The sequence below is a fragment of the Epargyreus clarus genome, unplaced genomic scaffold, assembly GCF_041222505.1.
Source record: "Epargyreus clarus isolate Ecla_fem2 unplaced genomic scaffold, WU_Ecla_fem_2.2 ptg000015l, whole genome shotgun sequence".
NCBI lineage: Eukaryota > Metazoa > Arthropoda > Insecta > Lepidoptera > Hesperiidae > Epargyreus > Epargyreus clarus.
The window spans coordinates 12933296-12954698 of NW_027332223.1; the positions used below are offsets into that span (position 1 = coordinate 12933296).

At 38.5% G+C, this 21403-nt stretch overlaps 3 protein-coding genes, 1 long non-coding RNA gene and 1 pseudogene across 5 annotated transcripts in view; 1 reads left to right on the plus strand and 4 right to left on the minus strand.

Moving 5' to 3' along the window:
- The window catches only part of smog (G-protein coupled receptor 158 smog), a 73434-nt gene that overhangs the window by 48291 nt on the left and 3740 nt on the right, over positions 1 to 21403 (plus strand). The window contains exons 2-10 of one of the 2 annotated variants that reach the window (XM_073080915.1): positions 14565 to 14720; positions 15660 to 16184; positions 16307 to 16534; positions 17313 to 17381; positions 18347 to 18514; positions 18921 to 19118; positions 19510 to 19713; positions 20146 to 20346; positions 21098 to 21118. In XM_073080915.1, coding sequence (XP_072937016.1) covers positions 14586 to 14720; positions 15660 to 16184; positions 16307 to 16534; positions 17313 to 17381; positions 18347 to 18514; positions 18921 to 19118; positions 19510 to 19713; positions 20146 to 20346; positions 21098 to 21118 — 1749 coding nt within the window. In that variant the 5' untranslated portion in view covers positions 14565 to 14585. The remainder of the gene's footprint in view (positions 1 to 14564; positions 14721 to 15659; positions 16185 to 16306; positions 16535 to 17312; positions 17382 to 18346; positions 18515 to 18920; positions 19119 to 19509; positions 19714 to 20145; positions 20347 to 21097; positions 21119 to 21403) is intronic. The other variant, XM_073080916.1, reaches the window with a different exon arrangement.
- LOC140747880 (cytosolic beta-glucosidase-like) lies at positions 133 to 939 on the minus strand. Its single transcript, XM_073080498.1, has 3 exons — positions 916 to 939; positions 605 to 843; positions 133 to 323 (listed from the first exon to the last, which is right to left on the minus strand). Exons 1-3 carry the CDS (start codon positions 937 to 939, stop codon positions 170 to 172), a joined length of 417 nt encoding a protein of 138 aa, XP_072936599.1. The 3' UTR covers positions 133 to 169.
- Positions 702 to 3337, minus strand: LOC140748176 (myrosinase 1-like). The gene is made up of 3 exons (XM_073080919.1): positions 2804 to 3337; positions 1534 to 2198; positions 702 to 1441 (listed from the first exon to the last, which is right to left on the minus strand). Exons 1-3 carry the CDS (start codon positions 2856 to 2858, stop codon positions 1121 to 1123), a joined length of 1041 nt encoding a protein of 346 aa, XP_072937020.1. The 5' UTR covers positions 2859 to 3337; the 3' UTR covers positions 702 to 1120.
- Positions 4511 to 13684, minus strand: LOC140748179 (lactase/phlorizin hydrolase-like; annotated as a pseudogene).
- LOC140748180 (uncharacterized) lies at positions 16194 to 17958 on the minus strand. Its single transcript, XR_012102925.1, has 3 exons — positions 17771 to 17958; positions 17242 to 17379; positions 16194 to 16492 (listed from the first exon to the last, which is right to left on the minus strand). It is a non-coding gene; the product is annotated as an uncharacterized LOC140748180 (long non-coding RNA).

A 21403-nucleotide genomic window follows, 5' to 3' on the forward strand; every position in this document is an offset into this window, starting at 1 on the left:
AATCGGAAATGGTGGGCATAATGAAAATAATTATGTATTAATAATTGCCACAATACCAATGAAAAAAGAATAACAATAATAATAAATTAAACACGATATAATTATGTAGAAATTATTTTTTTAATTGTGAGGATTTTAAGTCAATGAGGTTTTAGGTACTCCAAATCAATTATTGGTCGATAGTCATAATTGTGGTGTCAGGCTGGTAGTTCATGTCGAGTGCGCGCGTGCGCACTATGTTCTTGTACACGAAGGCGGACTTGCGCGGCGTGCGAGTGCGCTCCGGGCTCTCGTAGTCCACCTCATACAGACCGAATCGTTCACTGGATAATAAAAAAAAAAACATTATCTATGATTTATTCTGATTTTATAATTACAACTCCACAATTGCATAATCGTCTTATCCAAATGTCCAAATGCCCATATTATGCTATAACAACAACGGCACGCGCCATATTTTTACAGAAAGCCTTAAAAATTAAAGTAGCCTTTAACGCTTTCTATACAGACATTGATCTTTTTATTACACATGATGATATGTAAATCTTTTGTGAGGTTTACATTTATAGGAAATAAAAAAAATTGTGTATGTTAGTCAATTAACCTATGTCCTCGCGTCCATTCGAAATTATCCATCAGACTCCACGAAGTATACGCCCTGATATCGGATCCCGCATCTACGGCGTCGAGCATGGCATCAATGTAATTGAGATAGTTAGTGACACGGTCATCGTCCTTGAGTCCGCCGTGGGTTGCGAAACCATTCTCTGTGATGTACACAGGGGGGTTGTCGTAGTCTTCCCGTATTTTAGTCAGTAACTTGTAGAATCCCCAAGGGGTGAACTAAAACACTCAAAAATAAATGTTAATTAAATATAGTTACATATTATATTATTTATCTGTAGTTCAAAAAACCTGTATTGAATCAATACTTGGCATTGAAGGTATATTAACATTACTTATTTTACATTTTAATTTTTCTATCTACTTATCTGATTCTTACAGACTATAACGATTACAATAGAGGTATCAATGTAAACACTTGTAATTAGGCCTGAATCCTAATAATAATCGCAATTGTCGTTTTTTATTGTGTAATAAAACAAAATAGAAGTACTATTTAATTTTTTACCATAGTAACATTAGACTCTCCAATTTGCCATTCGGGATCTTGATACGTAAGTACTTCTAAATCATCATTAAATGATGGTTCTTCATAATACCCAAAAACTGATTCGTTTCTGTATACATAAAGGGTGGAATAGTGGTTGAGTCCGAAGACATCTGAGGTTCCGCGTACGTATTCCATTTCTTCAGGAGTAAACTCTGGCAAGCGAGACCGCGGGAATCCTTGACTTGCGCTTTTAGAGGCAATTCTCTTTTTCATAATAGGAGGGAAATCGCCAACTTTCGAGAAAATTGGGTGAGAGTACTGAGCCCACTGGAATATTTCACAAGATTTTACAAAAATAATAGTTACAACAGTATAAGAAAACACATTTCAATTGTTATAATAATACAAAATCAACTTACATGAAATTGATTAGCGTCGTCTGCAGCCTCTATTTCAGTTTCGGAAGCTGGTTCGTACCACTCAGCGCTCAACACGATAAAGATTTTTCCAGCTTGAGTTGGTCTAAATTCTTTATCATAAATATGGTATGCTCTTGCATGCGCCAGTAGCAAATTCTTTGCACACATGTACTCCGCAACGCCTTTAATGTTTAAAATAGGAGCTAAAGTATCTAATCCATATGCGTAATAGCAGATCTGATGAGGCTCATTAATAGTAGTCCAAAGCTTAACCCTGTCTCCAAAAAGCTTATAAACAACACGCGCGTAGTCGCCGAACCAGTCCACTATGTGAGGGTTTGTCCATCCACCCATCTTTTGAAGTTTCTGTGGCAGGTCCCAGTGATATATAGTGACCATAGGTTGAATGTTGTACTTTAACATTTCATCTATTAATTTGTTGTAATGGTCTACGCCGGCTTGATTGATTTTATCTGGAAAACTTGTTGGTAAAATCCTTGTCCATGAAATTGAAAATCTATAGTAATCGAGGCCCAGCTCTCTCATCATTTCCACGTCTCGCTTGTATAGGTGATAAGAATCATCGGCAATGTCTCCATTTGAACAGTTTTGTGCTACGCAGGGTTGGGTATGAGTTAAATGGTCCCATATATTTTCTGTCTTACCTGTGAAAACAAGAGTTGTGTTCTTTTAAGCCATCCTTTTTTCAGTCGCTAGTTGCCTTTTGGCAAGTTGGTGGATATTTTGCCGTTTAAACACGTATCGCCAATATAAAGCCTAATTTACTGCATTCGTTTTTCATTCGCCAAATATTGTAGGTACGTTAAAAGTGACACAATGGACTACCTGCGAATTTTCCAAAGAACCATGCGACGTGTAATGATTGGGATTACTATTTGGAAGATGACAGAATTGGTTGAAATAGAGGATAACATTGCTGTGCTAAATATTGATAGGTAAGGTATCTTAGACAGTCAAAAGGAGAGGGGACAGAATGGAAATCGCGAGCAGACTACAGATGATTAGGAAAACTATCAACTAGATTGATCGGAGACATCGTAGGAGTGGCACATAAGAGGCTCGACGATATCATGAGATCGACACGTCTGTATAAATATGTCAATGAGCTGAAGAACAAGGAGAACATTATCCTTGATATTTTGCCCACGTACGGAAAAATTTAAAAGTATAACTGTTTCCCATTAATATCAATTTAATATCTAAAATTTGAAGGAAAACTTGTGCAATATATATAAAGCAACTAACGTACCATCTTCATTCCAAGCGCCTTCTATTTGGTAAGATGCTGTTGCTGCTCCAAACATGAAGCCATCGGGCAATTTTCTTATTTCATGTTGATTTATGTTGATTGCTTTGCACCCCGTTAGAATTTGCGAACATACTAATATACTAAAAATAATTGTTGAAAAAATACATTTAGTTTTAATAATGATTGCATTTGAAAACTCTTTCTTATATTTTAGTTACTTCCTAATTGCTACGAATAGATAGAAAATACGTAGTGTATCTATATTTTTTTATTTTCTTTTTAGCGTATGTTAAGCAATTTCACGTACTTATATGGTTTTACGGTTTTATTTTTAAGCAGAGCCCTAAGGCAGACGAACAGCAAAGGGTTAATATTAGGTTCGCAGTTTTACCCGTTTGCGTACCAGAAAATTAAAGTTTAATGTGTTAATCGTTTTTGAAAAATGTTGGTTAATTATTATTTTGTATTGAAATCCCTCCGATTTTGAAGCTAGAAACGTGGAGTTTCTTTTTCTGAGTAAGCATTTTCAAACGAAGTCAAGTCAAGAGTTTCTTTTTCTGAGTAAGCATTTTCAAAAAGTCCATCAAAATAAGTTACAAGCATGTAATTTTAAAGATCAGTAATTAAATAAATATTTAATTAATTAATGAGTTAAATTAAGTGTTTTGCAAGACAAGAAAATTGTATTTTATTAAATGGATCCAAATTGCGAATTAAAAATAAAAACACAACTTACCATAAGCTAACTACGTGCAGCATCTTCCAGCAATATAATGTTAATATCAAATAATTCTGTTTATATGTGATCTGGTTGGATTTACTTATCTTTTTTTGATACAGACAGGTAGTAAAAATCTTGCCGACCCAATAAAAGTGGAACAGCAAAGTTAGGGCCGAAAAAGGAAGAAAATTTAAAGCAATTAGTAAAATGATTCTGCATAAATAATAGATAAATTCTCGGCTGTTTATGGTAGACACAAGAAGAGCGTGCTATTTATGCAATTTACTTAGAATAAAGTTGTGGTTGCTCTGACTTAATTCGAATTTGGTAATTGTCTCCAGATGCACCAGTATTCCGGTAAAGAGTGAGATATACTTAACTGAAGCGTTCCAAAATAGTCCTCCGGGGTGGCATCGCATCTGTTGGCCAACCTCAGGGGGTTGATTACAATTTTTTTTTAGCGCTTTACCATTAGAAGGACTCTTTTGCTACTTCTATATTAAAAGAAAATGATCTCAGTACTTTTAGAGGGCGAGGTTCTTGATTAGAACTTGGCCCCCATTTTACATAAGTCTTTTTGGTTTGTTGTGGTTTAATTACTATTTGACATTTGAGATGCCAAGTAAAAAAGCTGATATCGTATATGGCGGGTTGCTAATCGCAGCGTAGGTAAATATTGAATCATTACGTATACTCAAGTAAAAGAAAAGTAAACATTGCATACTGTGTATTCATACGAATAATTATATTTTATCTACCTGGAGATAATATCTCTATGCATAAGTAAGAACAAGTTTTTTTTTGTTCCTACCATTCGTTATTTGATAATTTGTACTCTGAAGCCACTGGCTATAATATCAATTTATAAGCCTAAGCATCTGCCGCATCTTCAATTCTTCATCCCTCGGTAAGGAATTTAGATAGATAGATAGATAGACTTTATATCGGTAGATAATGCTTATCAAGTAATTATCTAATAAACCCTATATATTATATATTTTTAATAAAATATAAACAACAAAAATATGATAGCGTAAATGTGTAAAGCATAAGTATTATGTCTGCTATTTCCAGAGTCAGTCATAAGCGAAATGTCAGGCTCGTAGTGCATGTCGAGTGCGTGCGTGCGCACGATCTCCTTGTACACGAAGGCGGACTTGCGCGGCGTGCGCGTGCGCTCCGGGCTCTCGTAGTCCACTTCGTATAGACCGAAACGTTTGCTGCAAGTAAACAAAAACCGTAATAAAAATAGCAATTAAATTTGTGGCCTGCCTATTGTTATGTCACGTTTGTGTCTTATAGTAATGCTGGTCCTGATATGTGCAGAATCCACATATACATACTAAATATGTACTTAGGTACATCGGCCTTATCCTTATCCTTTGTTACGGTCTTATCCTTTTTGAAGTGAAGTGCATTTAGCCTCGCTTTGATCATAATCGCCGATTCGGATCAAACGGATCGGCCGTCGGGTGGAGGATAAGTGGCTGCTAGTGTCTTAATTTGATGCGCATTTTTCGCACTTTGAAGGGCGCTTACGCCGTCTTCCTCGTTTTCTCATTGGATAACATTAGTTGAATATTATTGAAAACATTGCAGGCGGTTTGATAACACGGGATCCGTTTAGGCTCCTTTCACCAACCTGCATTGGACACGTAGTGTGGTATGCTCCAGGCCTCCTCCAGTACTGGAGATGGACATGTGAGCACAAGTGACCAATAAGGTCAGTATTTATATACTAACTTATTAAGGTTATCCTTAATAAGGTAGGTTTTCATTTAGATTAAAAATTAAAACCTTACTTACACATATCCGCCAAGCCATTCGTAGTCATCCATAAGAGCCCATATAGTATAACCTCTTATGTCAGATGTCTCGTCTATTGCATCCAGAATTGCATCTAAGTAACTTCTTATGTAGGTTATACGGTCATCATCGTTTAGGCCCATTCGAGTACCGAACCCATTCTCTGTGACAAACACGGGCGGATTGTTATACTTTTCTCTTATGTTAGTCAACAATTTGTAGAATCCGTCAGGTACGTGCTAAAACAACAGTAATGTTAAGTGATATTGGACGCTGTCTTAATTAAGTATATAAATAGTATGACAAAACAGAACTAAAAAATACCATTACAGCAGCGGATTCTCCAAGTTGCCACCTACTGTCCTGGTACATAATTACTCCTATGTCATCTAAAAAAAATTTTACGTCATGATCGACATTAGATTCGTTCCGATATACGTAGTAGGTAGAATAATGATTCAAGCCGAAGAAATCTGAGGTGCCGCGCAAATAATCCACTTCTTCAGTAGTAAACGGCAGTAGTCGAGATCTAGGGAAACCCTGTGCCGCACTTATATTGTTCACCCTTTCTTTTAACGACTCGGGATAATCACCAGTCTCGGAAAATATTGGATGAGCATAAATGCCCCACTTAAACAAAAAAATACGTATTATATTAAGTAATGTACATTGTTCAATATTTATATTAGGTAATAAACAGCAAATAAAGTCATATTAAAATATAGTATATACCGATTTGTGTATTTGCGATAAATCATTATTAAAAGTGTCATCATAGATATACTACTAATAAAAACGTTAGTAGTATATATATGAGTGTCATTTATAAGTTTTATTAACTGCGCCTTACAAAGAGGTAAACTTACGTCAGTAGTTGAATAAGATATGTATGTTATAACAACAAAATAATCATTATACTCGTAGTATTGTATATTGTTTAATTGTGTTTTCAGGTGCACTTGTTACATTCCGATATTAACATGCAAAACTACGAGTGCGTGTTTCTTAAGATAGGTTTTGTGGTTGGTCTTAATTAAATTCTTGATATAAGTAAATTAAATGTATGCAACTATATTTATCAAATTGTTTACTTACCCAATAATCGTTAGCATCATCAGCAGCTTGACCGTCGGAATATTGTGGGTCACTTTCCATCCACTCAGCATTTATACTAATAAAAATGGACCCTTGTTGTGTAGCTCTGAATTCCTGGTCATATATGTGATAAGCTTTTGCATGAGCTAAAAGAATGTATTTGCTGCAAATATACTCTGTAATTCCTTTTATATACGACGCTGAAGCCAGTCCTGCGCTCCCGTAACTCATGAAACAAATTTGGTAAGGTTCGTTTATTGTAATCCAATATTTTACTCTATCTCCAAAAAGTTGAAAGGCGATACGAGCATAATCTGCGTACCAATCAACTACATAGGGATTTGTCCATCCCCCGAGCTCCTCTAATTTCTGCGGTAAATCCCAGTGATACAGTGTGATCATGGGCTCGATATTGTTTTTTAACAACTCATCTATTAAATTATTGTAGTAAGCTATTCCAGCTTGATTTAGTTCATTGGGAAAACTGGTAGGCAATATTCGAGTCCAGGAAAGAGAAAATCGGTAAAAATCTAGGTCGAGTTCTTTGATCATCCCGACGTCCCTCTTATATAAGTGGTATGAATTGGCAGCTATGTCGCCATTTTTTCCTTCTTTGTCCATTTCCGGACGAGTATGCAGTAGGTGATCCCAAAAGCTTTCTGATTTTCCTATAAAATTAAAAGTTAAAGTACATGTTTTGTAAGCTACCAATACTTTTAAATATAATATACTTAATCAGTTATAATGTATAGTTATACTTGTATAGTAAAATAAAGCTAAAAGTTATATTAAACGAAAAACATTATACCGTCTTCATTCCAAGCGCCTTCAATTTGATACGCCGAGGATGAAACTCCGAATGAGAACCCTTTTGGAAATGTCCTTGCATTTGTACTGGTATTATTTACACTTTCGCACTTATGATACTTAATCCAACAACATATGAAACATCTAAAAAATAATGTAGTATGCGAATTACTGTTTACATACATATAGATGAATAAAATGACAAAGAAAATACACTTCTTACATGTAACATAATAACCGCATTTTCAGCTGATACGCTAACACTGAATGACTCGAAGATACATGTATATCACATTTAATAATATAAGTTATTAAATTTATATATTGACTTAAGCCGACGGAATGTATGAAATGTTTCTGAAACAGCACATACGGCCGCTCTATGAGTCACTTTTATGAGACGTCCCAACAGTTGTCCGAAAACGGCGATCGAAATTGATATAGATATCGATTTCCCTAGATAAGACGCTAAACGACATTAAAAAACTTTATCGATATACGCCTGTAGGATAGATTATCAGTAATTCATCAATTAAATGATTTAATGATCATTCAATGAATATAATGAGATTGATTATCATTGGGTACAAAACAAATACAGATCTGTGGTCAAATCTTATTACTTCCTTGAATTATTGTAATAATAGTATACACTATGTCTATATTCAGCTTCATAATAGAACCCTATACAAAATTGATACGTAAAAATAAATTACTTTCTTCACATTTGTGTAAATTCGTTTTTACTATAAGAAGACATTATAAAAACAGTTACCAAGCTTTTGTGTTCTTGTTTGAACAAATGCCACTTATAAGATGCATTTCAACTTAGCCTTCAGACTGCGAAGGATTGCTTATTCGCTGCGCAGTACAGATGTTTATGTAGTGTGTAGCTCCACACTACATTTATGTCATCAACCCATTATCGTCCAACTGCAGGGAATGAGTCCCTTTAGAGCGAGAGGTTTAGGCCAAAGTCCACCGCACTGGCAAGTGTGAATTGCTAGACTTTAAGCACCTTTGAGAAGTTTTAGGGAAGTTTCGGTGTCGGTATTCAGTTCTCGCGGCGCTCTCCATTACCGTTGTAGCTGTGTTAAAATCAATTGAAATAACTTAAACGCTTTGAGTTTGACAATGAAAATGGGGTCAAGTAAACAAACTGATAACCTAGATGAAATGAGACTACATTTTTTTTGTTGCGTACCTGTATAAGATAAGTCATCATCTTGACATTGAAAATATTGTCATGTTGAAGTTGTAGATAAAAAGCCAATGTCAATATGTGATAAAAAAAATTAACAAAAAAATGGCTTATTCATGTGATTTAGGCTGATGGTACCTCTGCATCATCAGATCTAAGGAGTTGAAGGTCAAATTTTTCATCATATGTCTCTGTCTAACAACTTTATTACAACAAATATACTCGTATATTCTATATACTTTAAATGGGAGGCACCTCTGCATTATCAGAGTTGAGGAGTTGAAGGTCTAATATTCCATCATAAATCTCTATCTATTAACATTATTAAATGTTCGTAAGCTCCAAATGCCTATCTTGTATCGTTGAGGCAGGAGGCACCTCGGCATTATCGAGGTTGAGGAGTGGAAGGTCGATTTTTTCATTATATGATGTTAATCCAGATACTCAATGTTCATTTTAAGTTTCATGAGGATTGGGTGGCCAGAAGGTAAGATATCATAAAATATGTAAAAAACAGGGGTAGTGATGATGAGTTCCACCCCATAACTCAAAGTTCTAATCATCAGACCATTATTGTGTCAAGGTAGGAATGTACCGCAATGAAACACCCTTTCATATGAAAAAAAGAAAATTGAAATTGGTTAAAAAATACTCGAGTTATTCAAGTTTATAAGAAATCGTGTTTTTCCAATTTTCCGGGAAAACTGGCGAAAATTTTCAAATTTCCACGAAATGGGACCTCCTGTGAATCTAGCCGCATACAATGGTGTATGAATCATGTCGATCGGTCGCGGCATCGCGAAAAGATCATCGCGATCGCGATCATCGCGATATATATTTATGTATGACCAGTGATCTTTTGTCGAATAGATAACCTCTCTTCCTTTGGGAAGTCGGTTAAAAATGGGTTGAGATATATTGGGGTGTCGTGTCGTTGTACGTCGGGTGTCGTATGCGCTCGGTGACGGACGCAAACACAGCGCTTACGAATATACTCTATTTTATATTCGCGATTTGCGCGGCGATCGCCGCTGCACGGCTAAAATGGCTATGAGATCTGAACAACTCATAGCCAATGAGGTGTTGGCATTTCTACAGCACGCCATCGACACCATGGATGAGGTCAGCATTATCCAGATATGCAAGACCAACTTTACACGTGAGGAGATCGGCAGTGCCAAGATCCTGCTGTTTGAGTCGCTCGGGATGAGCGACCGTATGCCTTCCCGCAGGAAAGACGAGAAGGGAGAGAAAGGAATCCAGGACATCATCAATCTTCTTAAGGTGACTGATCCTGATGACATACCAGCATTCGTGGTGAAGAACATCCACAAGCTGCCGCCCGTCACGTTCGACCATGTGGATGTAACCAGGCTGTTGAAGGACATAACAACATTAAAGACAAGCCTGGCAGAAGTAGTGCTGAAGTTAGAAGCCTCGCAAGACACCATCAGCGACCTACGGGCTGAAGTTGCTACATTACGCAATACGCTAGCAGTAAGTAGGTCGCCAGAAGTTAATAACGTCAACACGCATCGTGGGGCATGTAACACCTCGTCAGCAAGTTTCGAGTCGGCGAAACTTGACACGACACCGACCGCTGCGCCCGAATGTGGTGACACGTGCGTCACCCGCCCCGCACCTCCCCCCGCCGAGGTGTCGCCATGCGTCGTCATGTCTACGCCTCAACGTGACTACGCTGCAGCTGCCTCCCGCCAGCTACCCGGGAAGCGGAAGACAACGAGGCCAGAGAGGGAAAGTGAGAACCCCCGCAATGAACCCCCTCGCAGTGCGGTGTCCAACCACGCGGCGGACAAGGATGGCTTTATTAAGGTGGTGCGTAAGAAGAAAAAGCCTCCTTGTCGTAACCAATGTGGCACAGCACCGACGGGATCTAACCATCTCCTGCGTCCTGCCGTTCCTGTGTCGCACGTGTATGTCTCACGGCTCCACTACAGCACGAAGCCGTCTGACATAGTGGAGTATTTGGCGGTAAAAACCAAGTTCCGATTGGTGGTCGAAAAGTTGGAGGCGCGTAACGCGGTGAACTTTAGTTCATTTGTTGTACGCGTCCCAACTGAGCAATTGTCGACCTTCCTGAAGGAGGAGCTGTGGCCGAAGGGAGTTGTGTTCCGGAAGTTCCGTGGACGGAGAGGACCCCCGGAAGTCACCAGACTCGCGTCTCACGTCGCCGCAAATACGTGATTTAGTTATAAGTATATATTAGTATGTATGTTAGTCTGTAAGGTATATGTAATATGGACCTTGTTGTCTGAAATAAATGAATAAATAAATAAATAAATAAATGAAATAAATAAATTGGCCGTTTTAATAAAAAGGTAGTTCCCATTCAAGAAACCCGTATTTTTCAGCATTTTTCGGTTTAGCTATCACAACCCATTACTGTCCCACTGCTGGGCACGGGTCTCCTCTCGTAATGAGAAGGATTAGGCCATAGTCTACCGCGCTGGCCAAGTGCGTATTGGTAAACTCCACGTACCTTTGAGTTTTTTTTATTAAATCTCTCAGGTGTACAGGTTTCCTCACGATGTTCTACTTCACCGTTTAGCAAGTGATAATTAATTTCTAATACGCACATAATTTTTGAAAAATCAGAGGTGCCTGAAATTTGAACCTCGGACCCCTTGATCGAGAGGCCGAGTTTCTTAACCACTAGGCTATCACTGCTATCACTGTAGGTTTAGCTATTTAACCGTAATTTGTATAGCTACTATCATCATATCCAAAGGTACTCGTATTAATTATTATATCATTCATAACATCATGAATATTTTCTAATGTAATAATTTTGTAATCGTGATAAGCTTAAATTAGTAAATTATGTACAAAATGATAGATTAAATTACCGAACATTGTCACCGACCGACTGCAATTGTTTTACACAAGACGTAAGTAAAGTAGATTTGTAGTAGACACTTTTTTCGGCGAACATTTCGAAACTGCTATTACGGAAAAAAATGCATATAATTAGATAAACTGAATAAAACAACAGTGTTTATACATAGTCATACGACAAATACAAAATTATTGAAGGCAGTGAGAACGTTTTATTTTAAATCAACGTACAGAAGAATAAAAATCATATAATAATCGGTCACTTCAATCAATTTCCTTCATCGATGGTCATATCGGTGGTATCGGGCTCGTAGTGCATGTCGAGTGCGCGCGTGCGCACAATGTTCTTGTACACGAAGGCGGACTTGCGCGGCGTGCGCGTGCGCTCCGGGCTCTCGTAGTCCACCTCGTACAGACCGAAACGTTCACTATAAAAATAGAGAGGAAAGATTAGTTTTTAGTCACAATTCCTCTCAATATTATTAAAGTTTGTACTAATTAATACAATGCTGTCAATTAGAACCCTTTGTGGTTCGACTCCGGCGGCACCACCGCCACACCTATTTCTACCTAATAACAGCAGTGTTAGGCGCTGCTGTGTTCCGGTTTGAAGGGTGTGGTAAGGGAGACAGACTTTTCCGAGGCGTTTCAGCTTAGTCCTCAAGGGTAGCGGCGCATCTGTGGCCGACCTTAGGTAGGAATATCTAATCCTATGTGGGGTTGATTACACATGTCTATGGGCGGCAGTAGCCACTTACCATCAGGTGGACTGCATGCTTGTCTGCTACTCCTATATTATAAAAAAATATATATGCTAACGCTTACATGTATCCTTGCATCCACTCAAAGTTGTCCATGAGACTCCAAGCGGTGTAAGCTCTGACGTCAGAACCCTCATCCATGGCGTCCAGCATGGCGTCAATGTAGCCCTTGTAGTATGTTATACGATCGTCGTCGTTCAAACCAGTGTACGTCGCAAAACCATTTTCAGTAATAAATACGGGAGGGTTGTTGTAATCTTCCCTTATTTGTTTCAGTAAATTGTTAAATCCCCAAGGAACAAACTGAAATTATATCCATACTGTAAGTATTACAAAACACAAAACGTTATCAAACATTAACAATTATCAAAAAAAATAAGTAACAAGCAAACCTTAGTGAATTCTGATTCCCCGATCTTCCATTCACTCTTTTGATACGTCAAAACATCAACGTCATCGTACATTGACGGAGATGCGTAAACACCATAAACAGATTCGTTTCTGTATGTTAAGAAGGTTGAGTAGTGATTTAGCCCGAATATATCGGAACTACCGCGGATGTATTCAATTTCTTCAGGGCTGAGTTCAGGTAATCTCGATCTGGGGAATCCTTGTGCGGCGCTCTTTGCAGCTATCCTCTCTTTCATTACAGGTGGGAAATCACCTGTTTCCGAGTATATCGGATGTACATATTGACCCCACTGAAATAAATTTAAATGAATGAATCAATTATGCTCTACATGCACTAAGTGTAAATTAAATGACAATAAACAAACTTACGAAGAATTGACTTATGTCATGAGCAGCTTCTACTTGACTTTCATCTTCAGGCTCATACCATTGTGCACTAAAAGCGATAAAAATAACACCACCGTACGTGGGTCTGAATTCTTTGTCATATATGTGATAAGCCTTTGCATGAGCCAAGAGTAAATTTTTAGCGCACATGTATTCAGCTATACCTTGGATGTTGAGTCTCGGTGCTTTGGTTACGTCACCATATCCTTGGTAACAGATTTGGTAAGGCTCGTTCATTGTAATCCAGTACTTAACTCTGTCACCGAAAAGCTCAAAAGCCGTTCGTGCATAATCAGCAAACCAATCGACAATGTTGGGGTTAGCCCAGCCGCCCATCTCTTGTAGCTTCTGTGGCAAATCCCAGTGGTACAAAGTAATCATTGGTTCAATGTTATATTTAAGCATTTCATTAATTAAATTATTGTAATATTCGACTCCCGCGGGATTTATCTTGTCAGGAAAACTTGTGGGCATTAGGCGCGTCCAGGAGAGAGAAAATCGATAAAAATCTATTCCAACTTCTCTCATCATTTCGACATCTCTTTTGTACAAGTGGTACGAGTTATCAGCAATGTCGCCATTAGAGCAATCTTTGATAAGACAAGGCTCTTTGTGGGTCATGTAGTCCCAAATGTTTTCCGATTTTCCTGTAAATGTGAATGAATTAAGTTTGGTTGAAATTTAACTATTCTTATTTAAACATCAATAGCAACGTACCATCTTCGTCCCAGGCTCCTTCAACTTGGTAGGAAGCTGTTGCAGTTCCAAATAAGAAACCATCAGGAAATTTTCTAACTTCGTGTCTATTAGTAGACTTACATTCACATACTGTTAACCCTACGATCACCAATCTGCAAAAACATAATATTAGTAACAGGATTTCTTTAATTATATAACACTTTATATTAATAATCGCAGCGATACGATCATAAAACGGTACATTAAGATAAGTTACTCCTAGTCATAGAGATGATTTTTAAGTTCATAATTATAAGTCATAAACACTTTGACTTGTGAACACTAAACACTGTTTGATTTTCTATTAAATTCCTTGATAATGACATAATTACGTAATATATTATACTTATAAGCCAAGTATTAAAAAAATAAGCTTACACTAGAGCAAGTTTTGGCAACATTGCACAAGTTTGATGATTGTTTTGTGACTATTCGTCTCGTACATTTTTATACATAAGTATCAAGAGCCTATCTTAAAATTTGGACATATCGATGAGATAAGGAATTTAAAGATTACTCTGTATTTTACAGTTATTATATAAGCTACTAGCTAACCCGGCAAACTTTGTACCGCCTCAAAATCTATTAATCAAATTTATTTCATATAAAATATAGCCTTTGTTACTCGTGGATAATGTAGATTTCGAATGGTGAAAGAATTTTTAAAGTCGATCCAGTAGTTTTTGAGCCTATTCATTACAACCAAACAAACAAACAAACAAAGTTTTCCTCTTTATAATATTAGTGTAGAAAAAGAAATTACTAGAAATATTAAAAAATAAAAGATGTGTAAGTGTAAGATAAGTTTGTTTTTGTATTTAAGACGAGTTTGTTTTTTTCTTTTTGAGAGATAACAAGAATTTGTAGACAAAGGCCTTTTAATAAACTCGAACGAACACTCATATGAACTTCTTATTGAACTAAAAATATATTTTTAAAATATAAATGTACAAATAAATATATTTTTATTGTTCGCAGGTAGTACGGCGCCGGTGAGGCATGCAGGCGCGGTGGGCGGCGCTGGCGCTGGCGTGGTGCGCGTGCGCCGCGGCCGCGCCCGTCGGGCCGCCGCCGCCGCCGCCGCCCGCCACCTGCGACCCACTGCTGCTCAAGAAGCCGCCGCCCCTGCCACCGGTACGCAATGCACGCATTTAATCGAAAATATAACCATTACGTGCATTTATTTAATCTTTATGTTCACAGTTTTGTGTTTCTGGTAATGATAGTCTTATTAACTGGTTCTAAATGGAATTACATTTTTATCGAGCCTGTGACTGTAAGCAACACTGAAAAGAATAAAGTAATATTGCAAAGTAATGGAATAAACATTGAATAACTTAACTATTAAAGATTACTTAAAGTAAGGTTTAAAAATAATTAATATTAATTAACAATCGTATTTTATGGTCGTATTCACAAAATCTATGCAGATAAACAGCCTCGCTCAATTAAATTGAGTTATTTTGTAATTGTAATTTTGTACTAAAATTTTCGTAGTAATAACTTAATAATATTCACCTACTCGTAAAACGTTTCACAAATCCCTATAACAAACTGCCGTAAATCGTGTGTCGTATTCTCTTACCCAGGATCGGTAAATAAATTCTAAGCACTTTGCATGCTTAAGTTTTATATGGCGCCGAGATTTACCCCTCCCCTCCCCTCTCAATCAAATAATTTGTTTTCCAAGCTCACTCAAGTTCTTAACGATGCAGCGCGCTTAATCCTATTTAAGCGTCGGCTAATGCTCTGAAGTTTCGTCATTATTAACAGAAAGTTTTATTTCCTCTTCCGCGAAATATTTGGTACATTTTAAAAGTTAAAGAATATTTTACTTTAATATACCTACAGCTACTGTTACAGACAGTCATTAAGTTGAAAATTTAACAGACACAAGCTTAGAGCGAGTTTCATTAGTTTCATAAAGCTTATTCCTTAGAAAGATAAATTAGTAGGTAGCTTAATGTAGTGTATAATTATGAAAAATATACATATCTTTAAAAAAATATTATAGGACTCAGTAATCATAATACTTGTAAGTAAATATTCACATTCAATGGACATCGCCCCCAGAACATCCGTGAGTATGAAGCGGCGACAGCGCAAACGGCGCGCGCGCTGGCCGAGCTGGTGGAGAAGGGCGTGGCGGACGAGGCGCGCGCCGCCGCGCTGGCCCGCGCCGCCGCGCGCACGCCGCTGCACCCCTCGCCCGCCGCCGTCGCGCTCGGCGCCCCGCAGCTGCACCTGGGCGTGCTCTACGTCGCCAACCCGCCTCATCTCATCGTTTTTCAGCAAAACAACTCCGCCTCGCTGCAGCAGTTCTGGCGGACTTTAGCCTCCGCCTGGAACGCTACCGCCGTCATCTGGTCCAATGCATGGTACGCGTGCGAGGGAGACGGAGGGAGCTGGTGGAGCGGCACTGCGGCGGCGAGAGGCGTGGGAGCCACGCGGGCCGCTGCTGCCCTTTTTAGACGACTACCCGCTCTCGCATGCGAAGAAGTCATGTACGACTGGTTGGGAGGCCCGCCACTTTGCGATCTTAGTTCCACTGATTGCGAGGCTATGCCTACCCCTGAAAATAGTGACCGTAGACTTGAGGTAATGTAGTAAATACCACGCCATCCTAAATCTATATTAATAGTTCAAAAATATTAAATCTCTAAAATATTACTATTATAAGTAAATCAAAATTAGTCGTAATTTTTTTGCTACCGTTGCAGTACCGCTGCAAGTGCCGATCGGACCACTGGCACGTGGGCGGCGGCGGCTGGGTGGCGGGCGAGCGGCTGGCGGAGGAGGGTGCGCGGCTGGCGTGCTCGCCGTGCGGCGCGGGCGGCGTCTCCTGCCTGCCCGACGCCTACCGCGCCGCGCTGCTCGCCGCCAACCTCACCGGAATGCTGCTCTGCCTTATCATCGGAATCATCATATTTAAGAAGAGGAAATGTAAAGTATGTAATCGTTTTTTAAGATGATCAGATCTTAGAATGCCTGCGTGCGCTGCACACGAGCCGCACGCGAATCGTTACTACGTCTGTTTTGCTATAACTCAAGTACGGCTCTCAGAGTGCGTACGCGCAGATCTCGAGCATACGGTTTAGTTTGTTCCTATATAAACATAAACACTTTCTAAACTCACAGCCCCACACTAGGACTCCCTATATCGTGAATGCCGTGGACACACACAAAGACAAATACACAACAGTCCAGACCCAAAACAGATATATAAATTCATCATTCAGATATCTGTCTGGCCGTGGATCGAACCCGGAACCCCTTGCGCTTTGGGGATGAGCGCTCCGTCACGCGGGTCGTCAATATCAATCAAACAGCGCTACTGAGGCGCATAATCCGAACGCGCTACATAATCTACACGTGCAGCTCGCCAGCCTTTCACAAACAAACACCCTTTGAAAATTAAACTTTTAAACACCACCAAAGGATTAGTTATCATATAATTATATTTCAGTGATATGTTGGTCTAATTTTACAGATAGCATAATGAATTTCATGTTGTTTTTTATGAGTTAAATACGTCCATTTGTTCGCCCAATTAGTAATAATAATTATGCCTCTGGTTGGATGTATAGATTCGTTTCCTTTGTGAACTCTATCTATCTCAGAAAATTTACTTTTAAGTTTAAATATAATTACTTACATTGGCAAACGAAGAAGAATCTTATTTTTGAAATCATTCTTGTATGTAATAGTATTTTCTTAATTTTGCAGGCAGTAGCAATGGGCATGTGGACGGTGTTAGAAGTAGTCCTGTTCGGCGCAATGTTGATGTATGCTTCTGTAAGTTGTAACACCAATGAAACTAATCTTTTATAATTCCGCATATTACTGCTTCTACTAGAAATAGTGAAAAATAGTAAAAATAATATTTTTATAAGTATCTTAATCTACTCGTTTTAACTTATCACTATCATTGCAACAGTATGAAAATGTTGGATGTCCTTAACAATACATATAATGTATTATGTATACGTATAGATATCAGTTACTATCTAAAACCTAAAGTTAGTTATCTTGAGAAAATACTTGAGCTACGAGTAGGGCACGTAGGTACGTACATATATCATCTATATTGTTTTATAAATAAAAACGCACCGTTTAGTACTATTTAATGTAAAACAAACTATAAAAAGTAATCGAACTGTTGGTAATTTATTCATGATACATACTTAACTCCTTAGCACATTATGCGGGAACAATGGCAGAAATACTCGTAGATTTCGCTGTAATCATAATTAAATAAAACTATATTTTAGAACCTAGCAATCTGAGACATAGCTCAGACGAATTTAATAGATAACTGCGTAGAAATATGTAGTAGTTTAAGAAATTTGCCGCTATGATAATTTAGAATGTGTTCGTGTGCTTGTCATTACTATTAAACGTCATAAAGTCGTAGCAGCCATAGCTTATCTCGGATCCACGTCACATTATTATGATCGGTTGATTTCATATTAACTCTTTATCATACTTTATATGTAGTGTTATTTTAACATACTATGAGGTATAGAAAGTAAATATAATAGATATAGGAAGATGAAATCGTTTTCAAATTTGATGCAGAAATCAATCAAATATTCTTTATTTCTATTATTTATGCACACACAATACAGATATAAGAAAAAAAACAAACACATTATTTTATAATTCTTAGGTGTCATCCTATTGATTTTGTGTAATTTATATAAAAAAAATATGAATATAATGTTACAAAATGAGTCAAATAATATCGTTTATGTTTGCAGGCGGCATCTCAGTACATGTCGGTGGCGCGGTGGCGCTGCCTGGCGGGCGCGTGGCTGCGCGAGCTGGGCTTCGTGGCGTGCTACGGCTCCGTGGTGCTGCGGCTCTGGGTGCTGCTCGCAGAGTTCCGCACTCGGAAGGCGCATCGATGGACACCCAGAGATGCAGAGGTTCTCAATCCTGCTTTAATTTCCAGTTTCTCTTTCAATTCATAGCGTGCTACGCACTCCTTAAAGGATCGAGTCCTTTTCAGCTACGAAGTGCTACGAGAAAATTAAAGCGTAGCTTACTTAATTTACAGACGTTTTACTTATTTCTATAAATATATATTTTAAACAGAAAGTGTAACAGCGATTTGTATGTCATAATAATTGTGATAATATTGAAAAAATAATTCAACAGGCTAACACTTTTTACCTACGTAGCTATGAGTTCTAAGCTTAATCAATACCTCGCGTTATGATTATTTCATTTGAGGGACGATTTTTCTTCATAAATCTTAACTTCCAATTACGGTGGAGAACTTCTGAAGACCTCAAAAATATTTTTATTGTTATTGTTTAAATTGGCGGGCAGGTCCTCCGCGTGGTGTGTTCCATGATGGTGGGCGCGGTGTGCTACGTGGCGGCGTTCACGGCGACGTCGGCGTGCGAGGCGGGCGGCGGCTGCGCGCGCGCCGCCTGGCACCACGTCACCGCCGCCTGCGAGCTGCTGCTGCTGCTGTTTGGTCTACGTATCGCATACCTCGCAAGAAACGCCAATGTGCCCTTCCAGGTAAAACGTCAATGTTTGATTTTTTGTGTTTCACATTTGTAAAATATGTTAGTTGAGCTGTGATTATTTTACTTTTGCTATGTAAAATGAATTTACCAATCTTTTATGTTAACAATGATAAACAACTTGATTATACTCCATGGTAAACATGCCATCGTCATCATCATCGTCAACATTGACGGGTGTTTTAAAAAAATAAGGTAACGATCAAGTGTGAGATGCATTTCGCCCTAACAACTAACAATAGATCTCCTTGGCCTCATACGCACAAACTGCATACTGCATTTGAAGCTTTCAATAATATTATATGATTAAGAAATATTTCTCTATATCGAGTTACATGCATTATCCATGTTCATGTATATGTATAGCCATGTTGGTTTGGTTGCAGGAGCGTGGCTGGCTGGCGGCGGCGCTGTGGGCGGAGAGCGCGTGCGGCGCGGCGTGGCGCGCGGCGGCGGCGCTGGGCGCGGCGCCCGAGCGCTCGCCGCTGGCCGCCGCCGCGCGCGCGCACCTCTCCTCCGGCGCCGCGCTCGCCTGCGTGCTGGCGCCGCGCCTCTGGCACGGGTACCGCGCGCGCTCGCTCGCTCAGGAGGTCTCCACTTATTTACAATTTATAACACTACTAATAAGGAGAGTAAACCTGAAATGGACCTTCTATGTTACTCTGTTTTGTATGGCAGATACATGGGTCGCAAATGTCGCAATGCAGCTACTATAAGTAACTCAAGAGGCAGATGTAAATATCTCTCGTAGGGCGTAACATACTATACATTGCAAACATTTGAATGCAATCTAGGTCAACCTCTCCATTGATAAATATACCTATTTGTATAACATACCAAATCGATTCCTTAAAAATGGCTTTAATCACGTAAATAAAAGTCTCCGATTGGGAATATTTCGTGTTAAATGTTTTTTCCTAAATGTATTCAGTGGCAGAAGCAGCATTTAAGTATTTTTGTAAACTGTCTATAGCTATACATTTCATACCCAATAAATACACTGAATTTCCCTGACATTGAAGGTGTCTCGGCGAGGTCCGGCCGAGGGCTTCGGAGTAGAGGGCGGCGAAGAAGAGCCTACGACCGAAGAGGTTCGCGCCGAGTTGAAACGGCTCTACATTCAATTAGAGGTTCTACGCAATAAGACGCTACGCCGCGACAACCCCCACATCAGTAAGCGACGCGGCGGCCGTAAACCACCCCATCGTCGCTTCTCGCTACAAGTACGTATATCTTTTCTTTATAATATATACATCGAGTATTCATTATGTCTATGTAGTTAAATATCGTGAGTCGTGACGTTATTCTACCGTCTGACTGATTTGTCTAGTCTGTTAGCTATGAATTTAACATAAAAATTAATATATCATATTGCGATGGTTAAAACTAAAAACTAGGTAAATACAATTCGATATTTTTCTGTCGGTATGAGTCAAATGCGAAAGAAAGATAAATTATATTAAAAATAAACTCAGTACTTTCATTTACAGACAAGAATAATTTTTATTTATGTTATAATTTCTATAAGTGTCTGAAATGAATAATTAATACGCCAAATTAATAAGTACGATGATGAAATAGTAAATAAAAATAGGAGTTGCACGATGGATAGATTTTGCATTTAAATATAATTAAAGATATTTTATGTGAAAACATGTTTTATAGTGTATCTTTAAATATGTATTCATATTTACTTATTAGATTTTTAATATTTGTACCCAAAGTGTCCTACATATGTGTTTACCATACAACTCTTCTAATTATTATTGAAATCTTTGATTGTTGATATTAAAATGATGCCCTGTGCCCCTTGCCCTGTCTGCATACCTATGACATGAAAAGTCCATATTATAATATAGTCGGTAACATTAGTTACCTCAAGAAATAACTGATTTATATGACCAAACATAAATTCCTGTATCGTGTGAATCATTTTCATTAATTCAATGTTTCATATTCCATCCCCGACTTTAGAAAAAGGGCAGTCGTGAAAAGGTAAGGAATGTAAAGTATATAGCATGTGCAATGACGTGCAGCACCCGCATGCCCCCTGTGGACGTCCCAGCACGCAACGTTGCCGCAACATGGCTCTGCAACGTTGCCGCAACATGGCACCGCAATCTCTGCAATGTCTCAGATGTCCGCTTTCTTTGTATCTCGGGGTTTTGCTCGTTAACTTAACTGGGTTTTCCCAAAACACCTTTGTTTGGCTCACTTTCGGGGTAACACTCTTTATGAATAAATAATCAGTAGGAGTATATCTTTATATTTTTTCTAAAC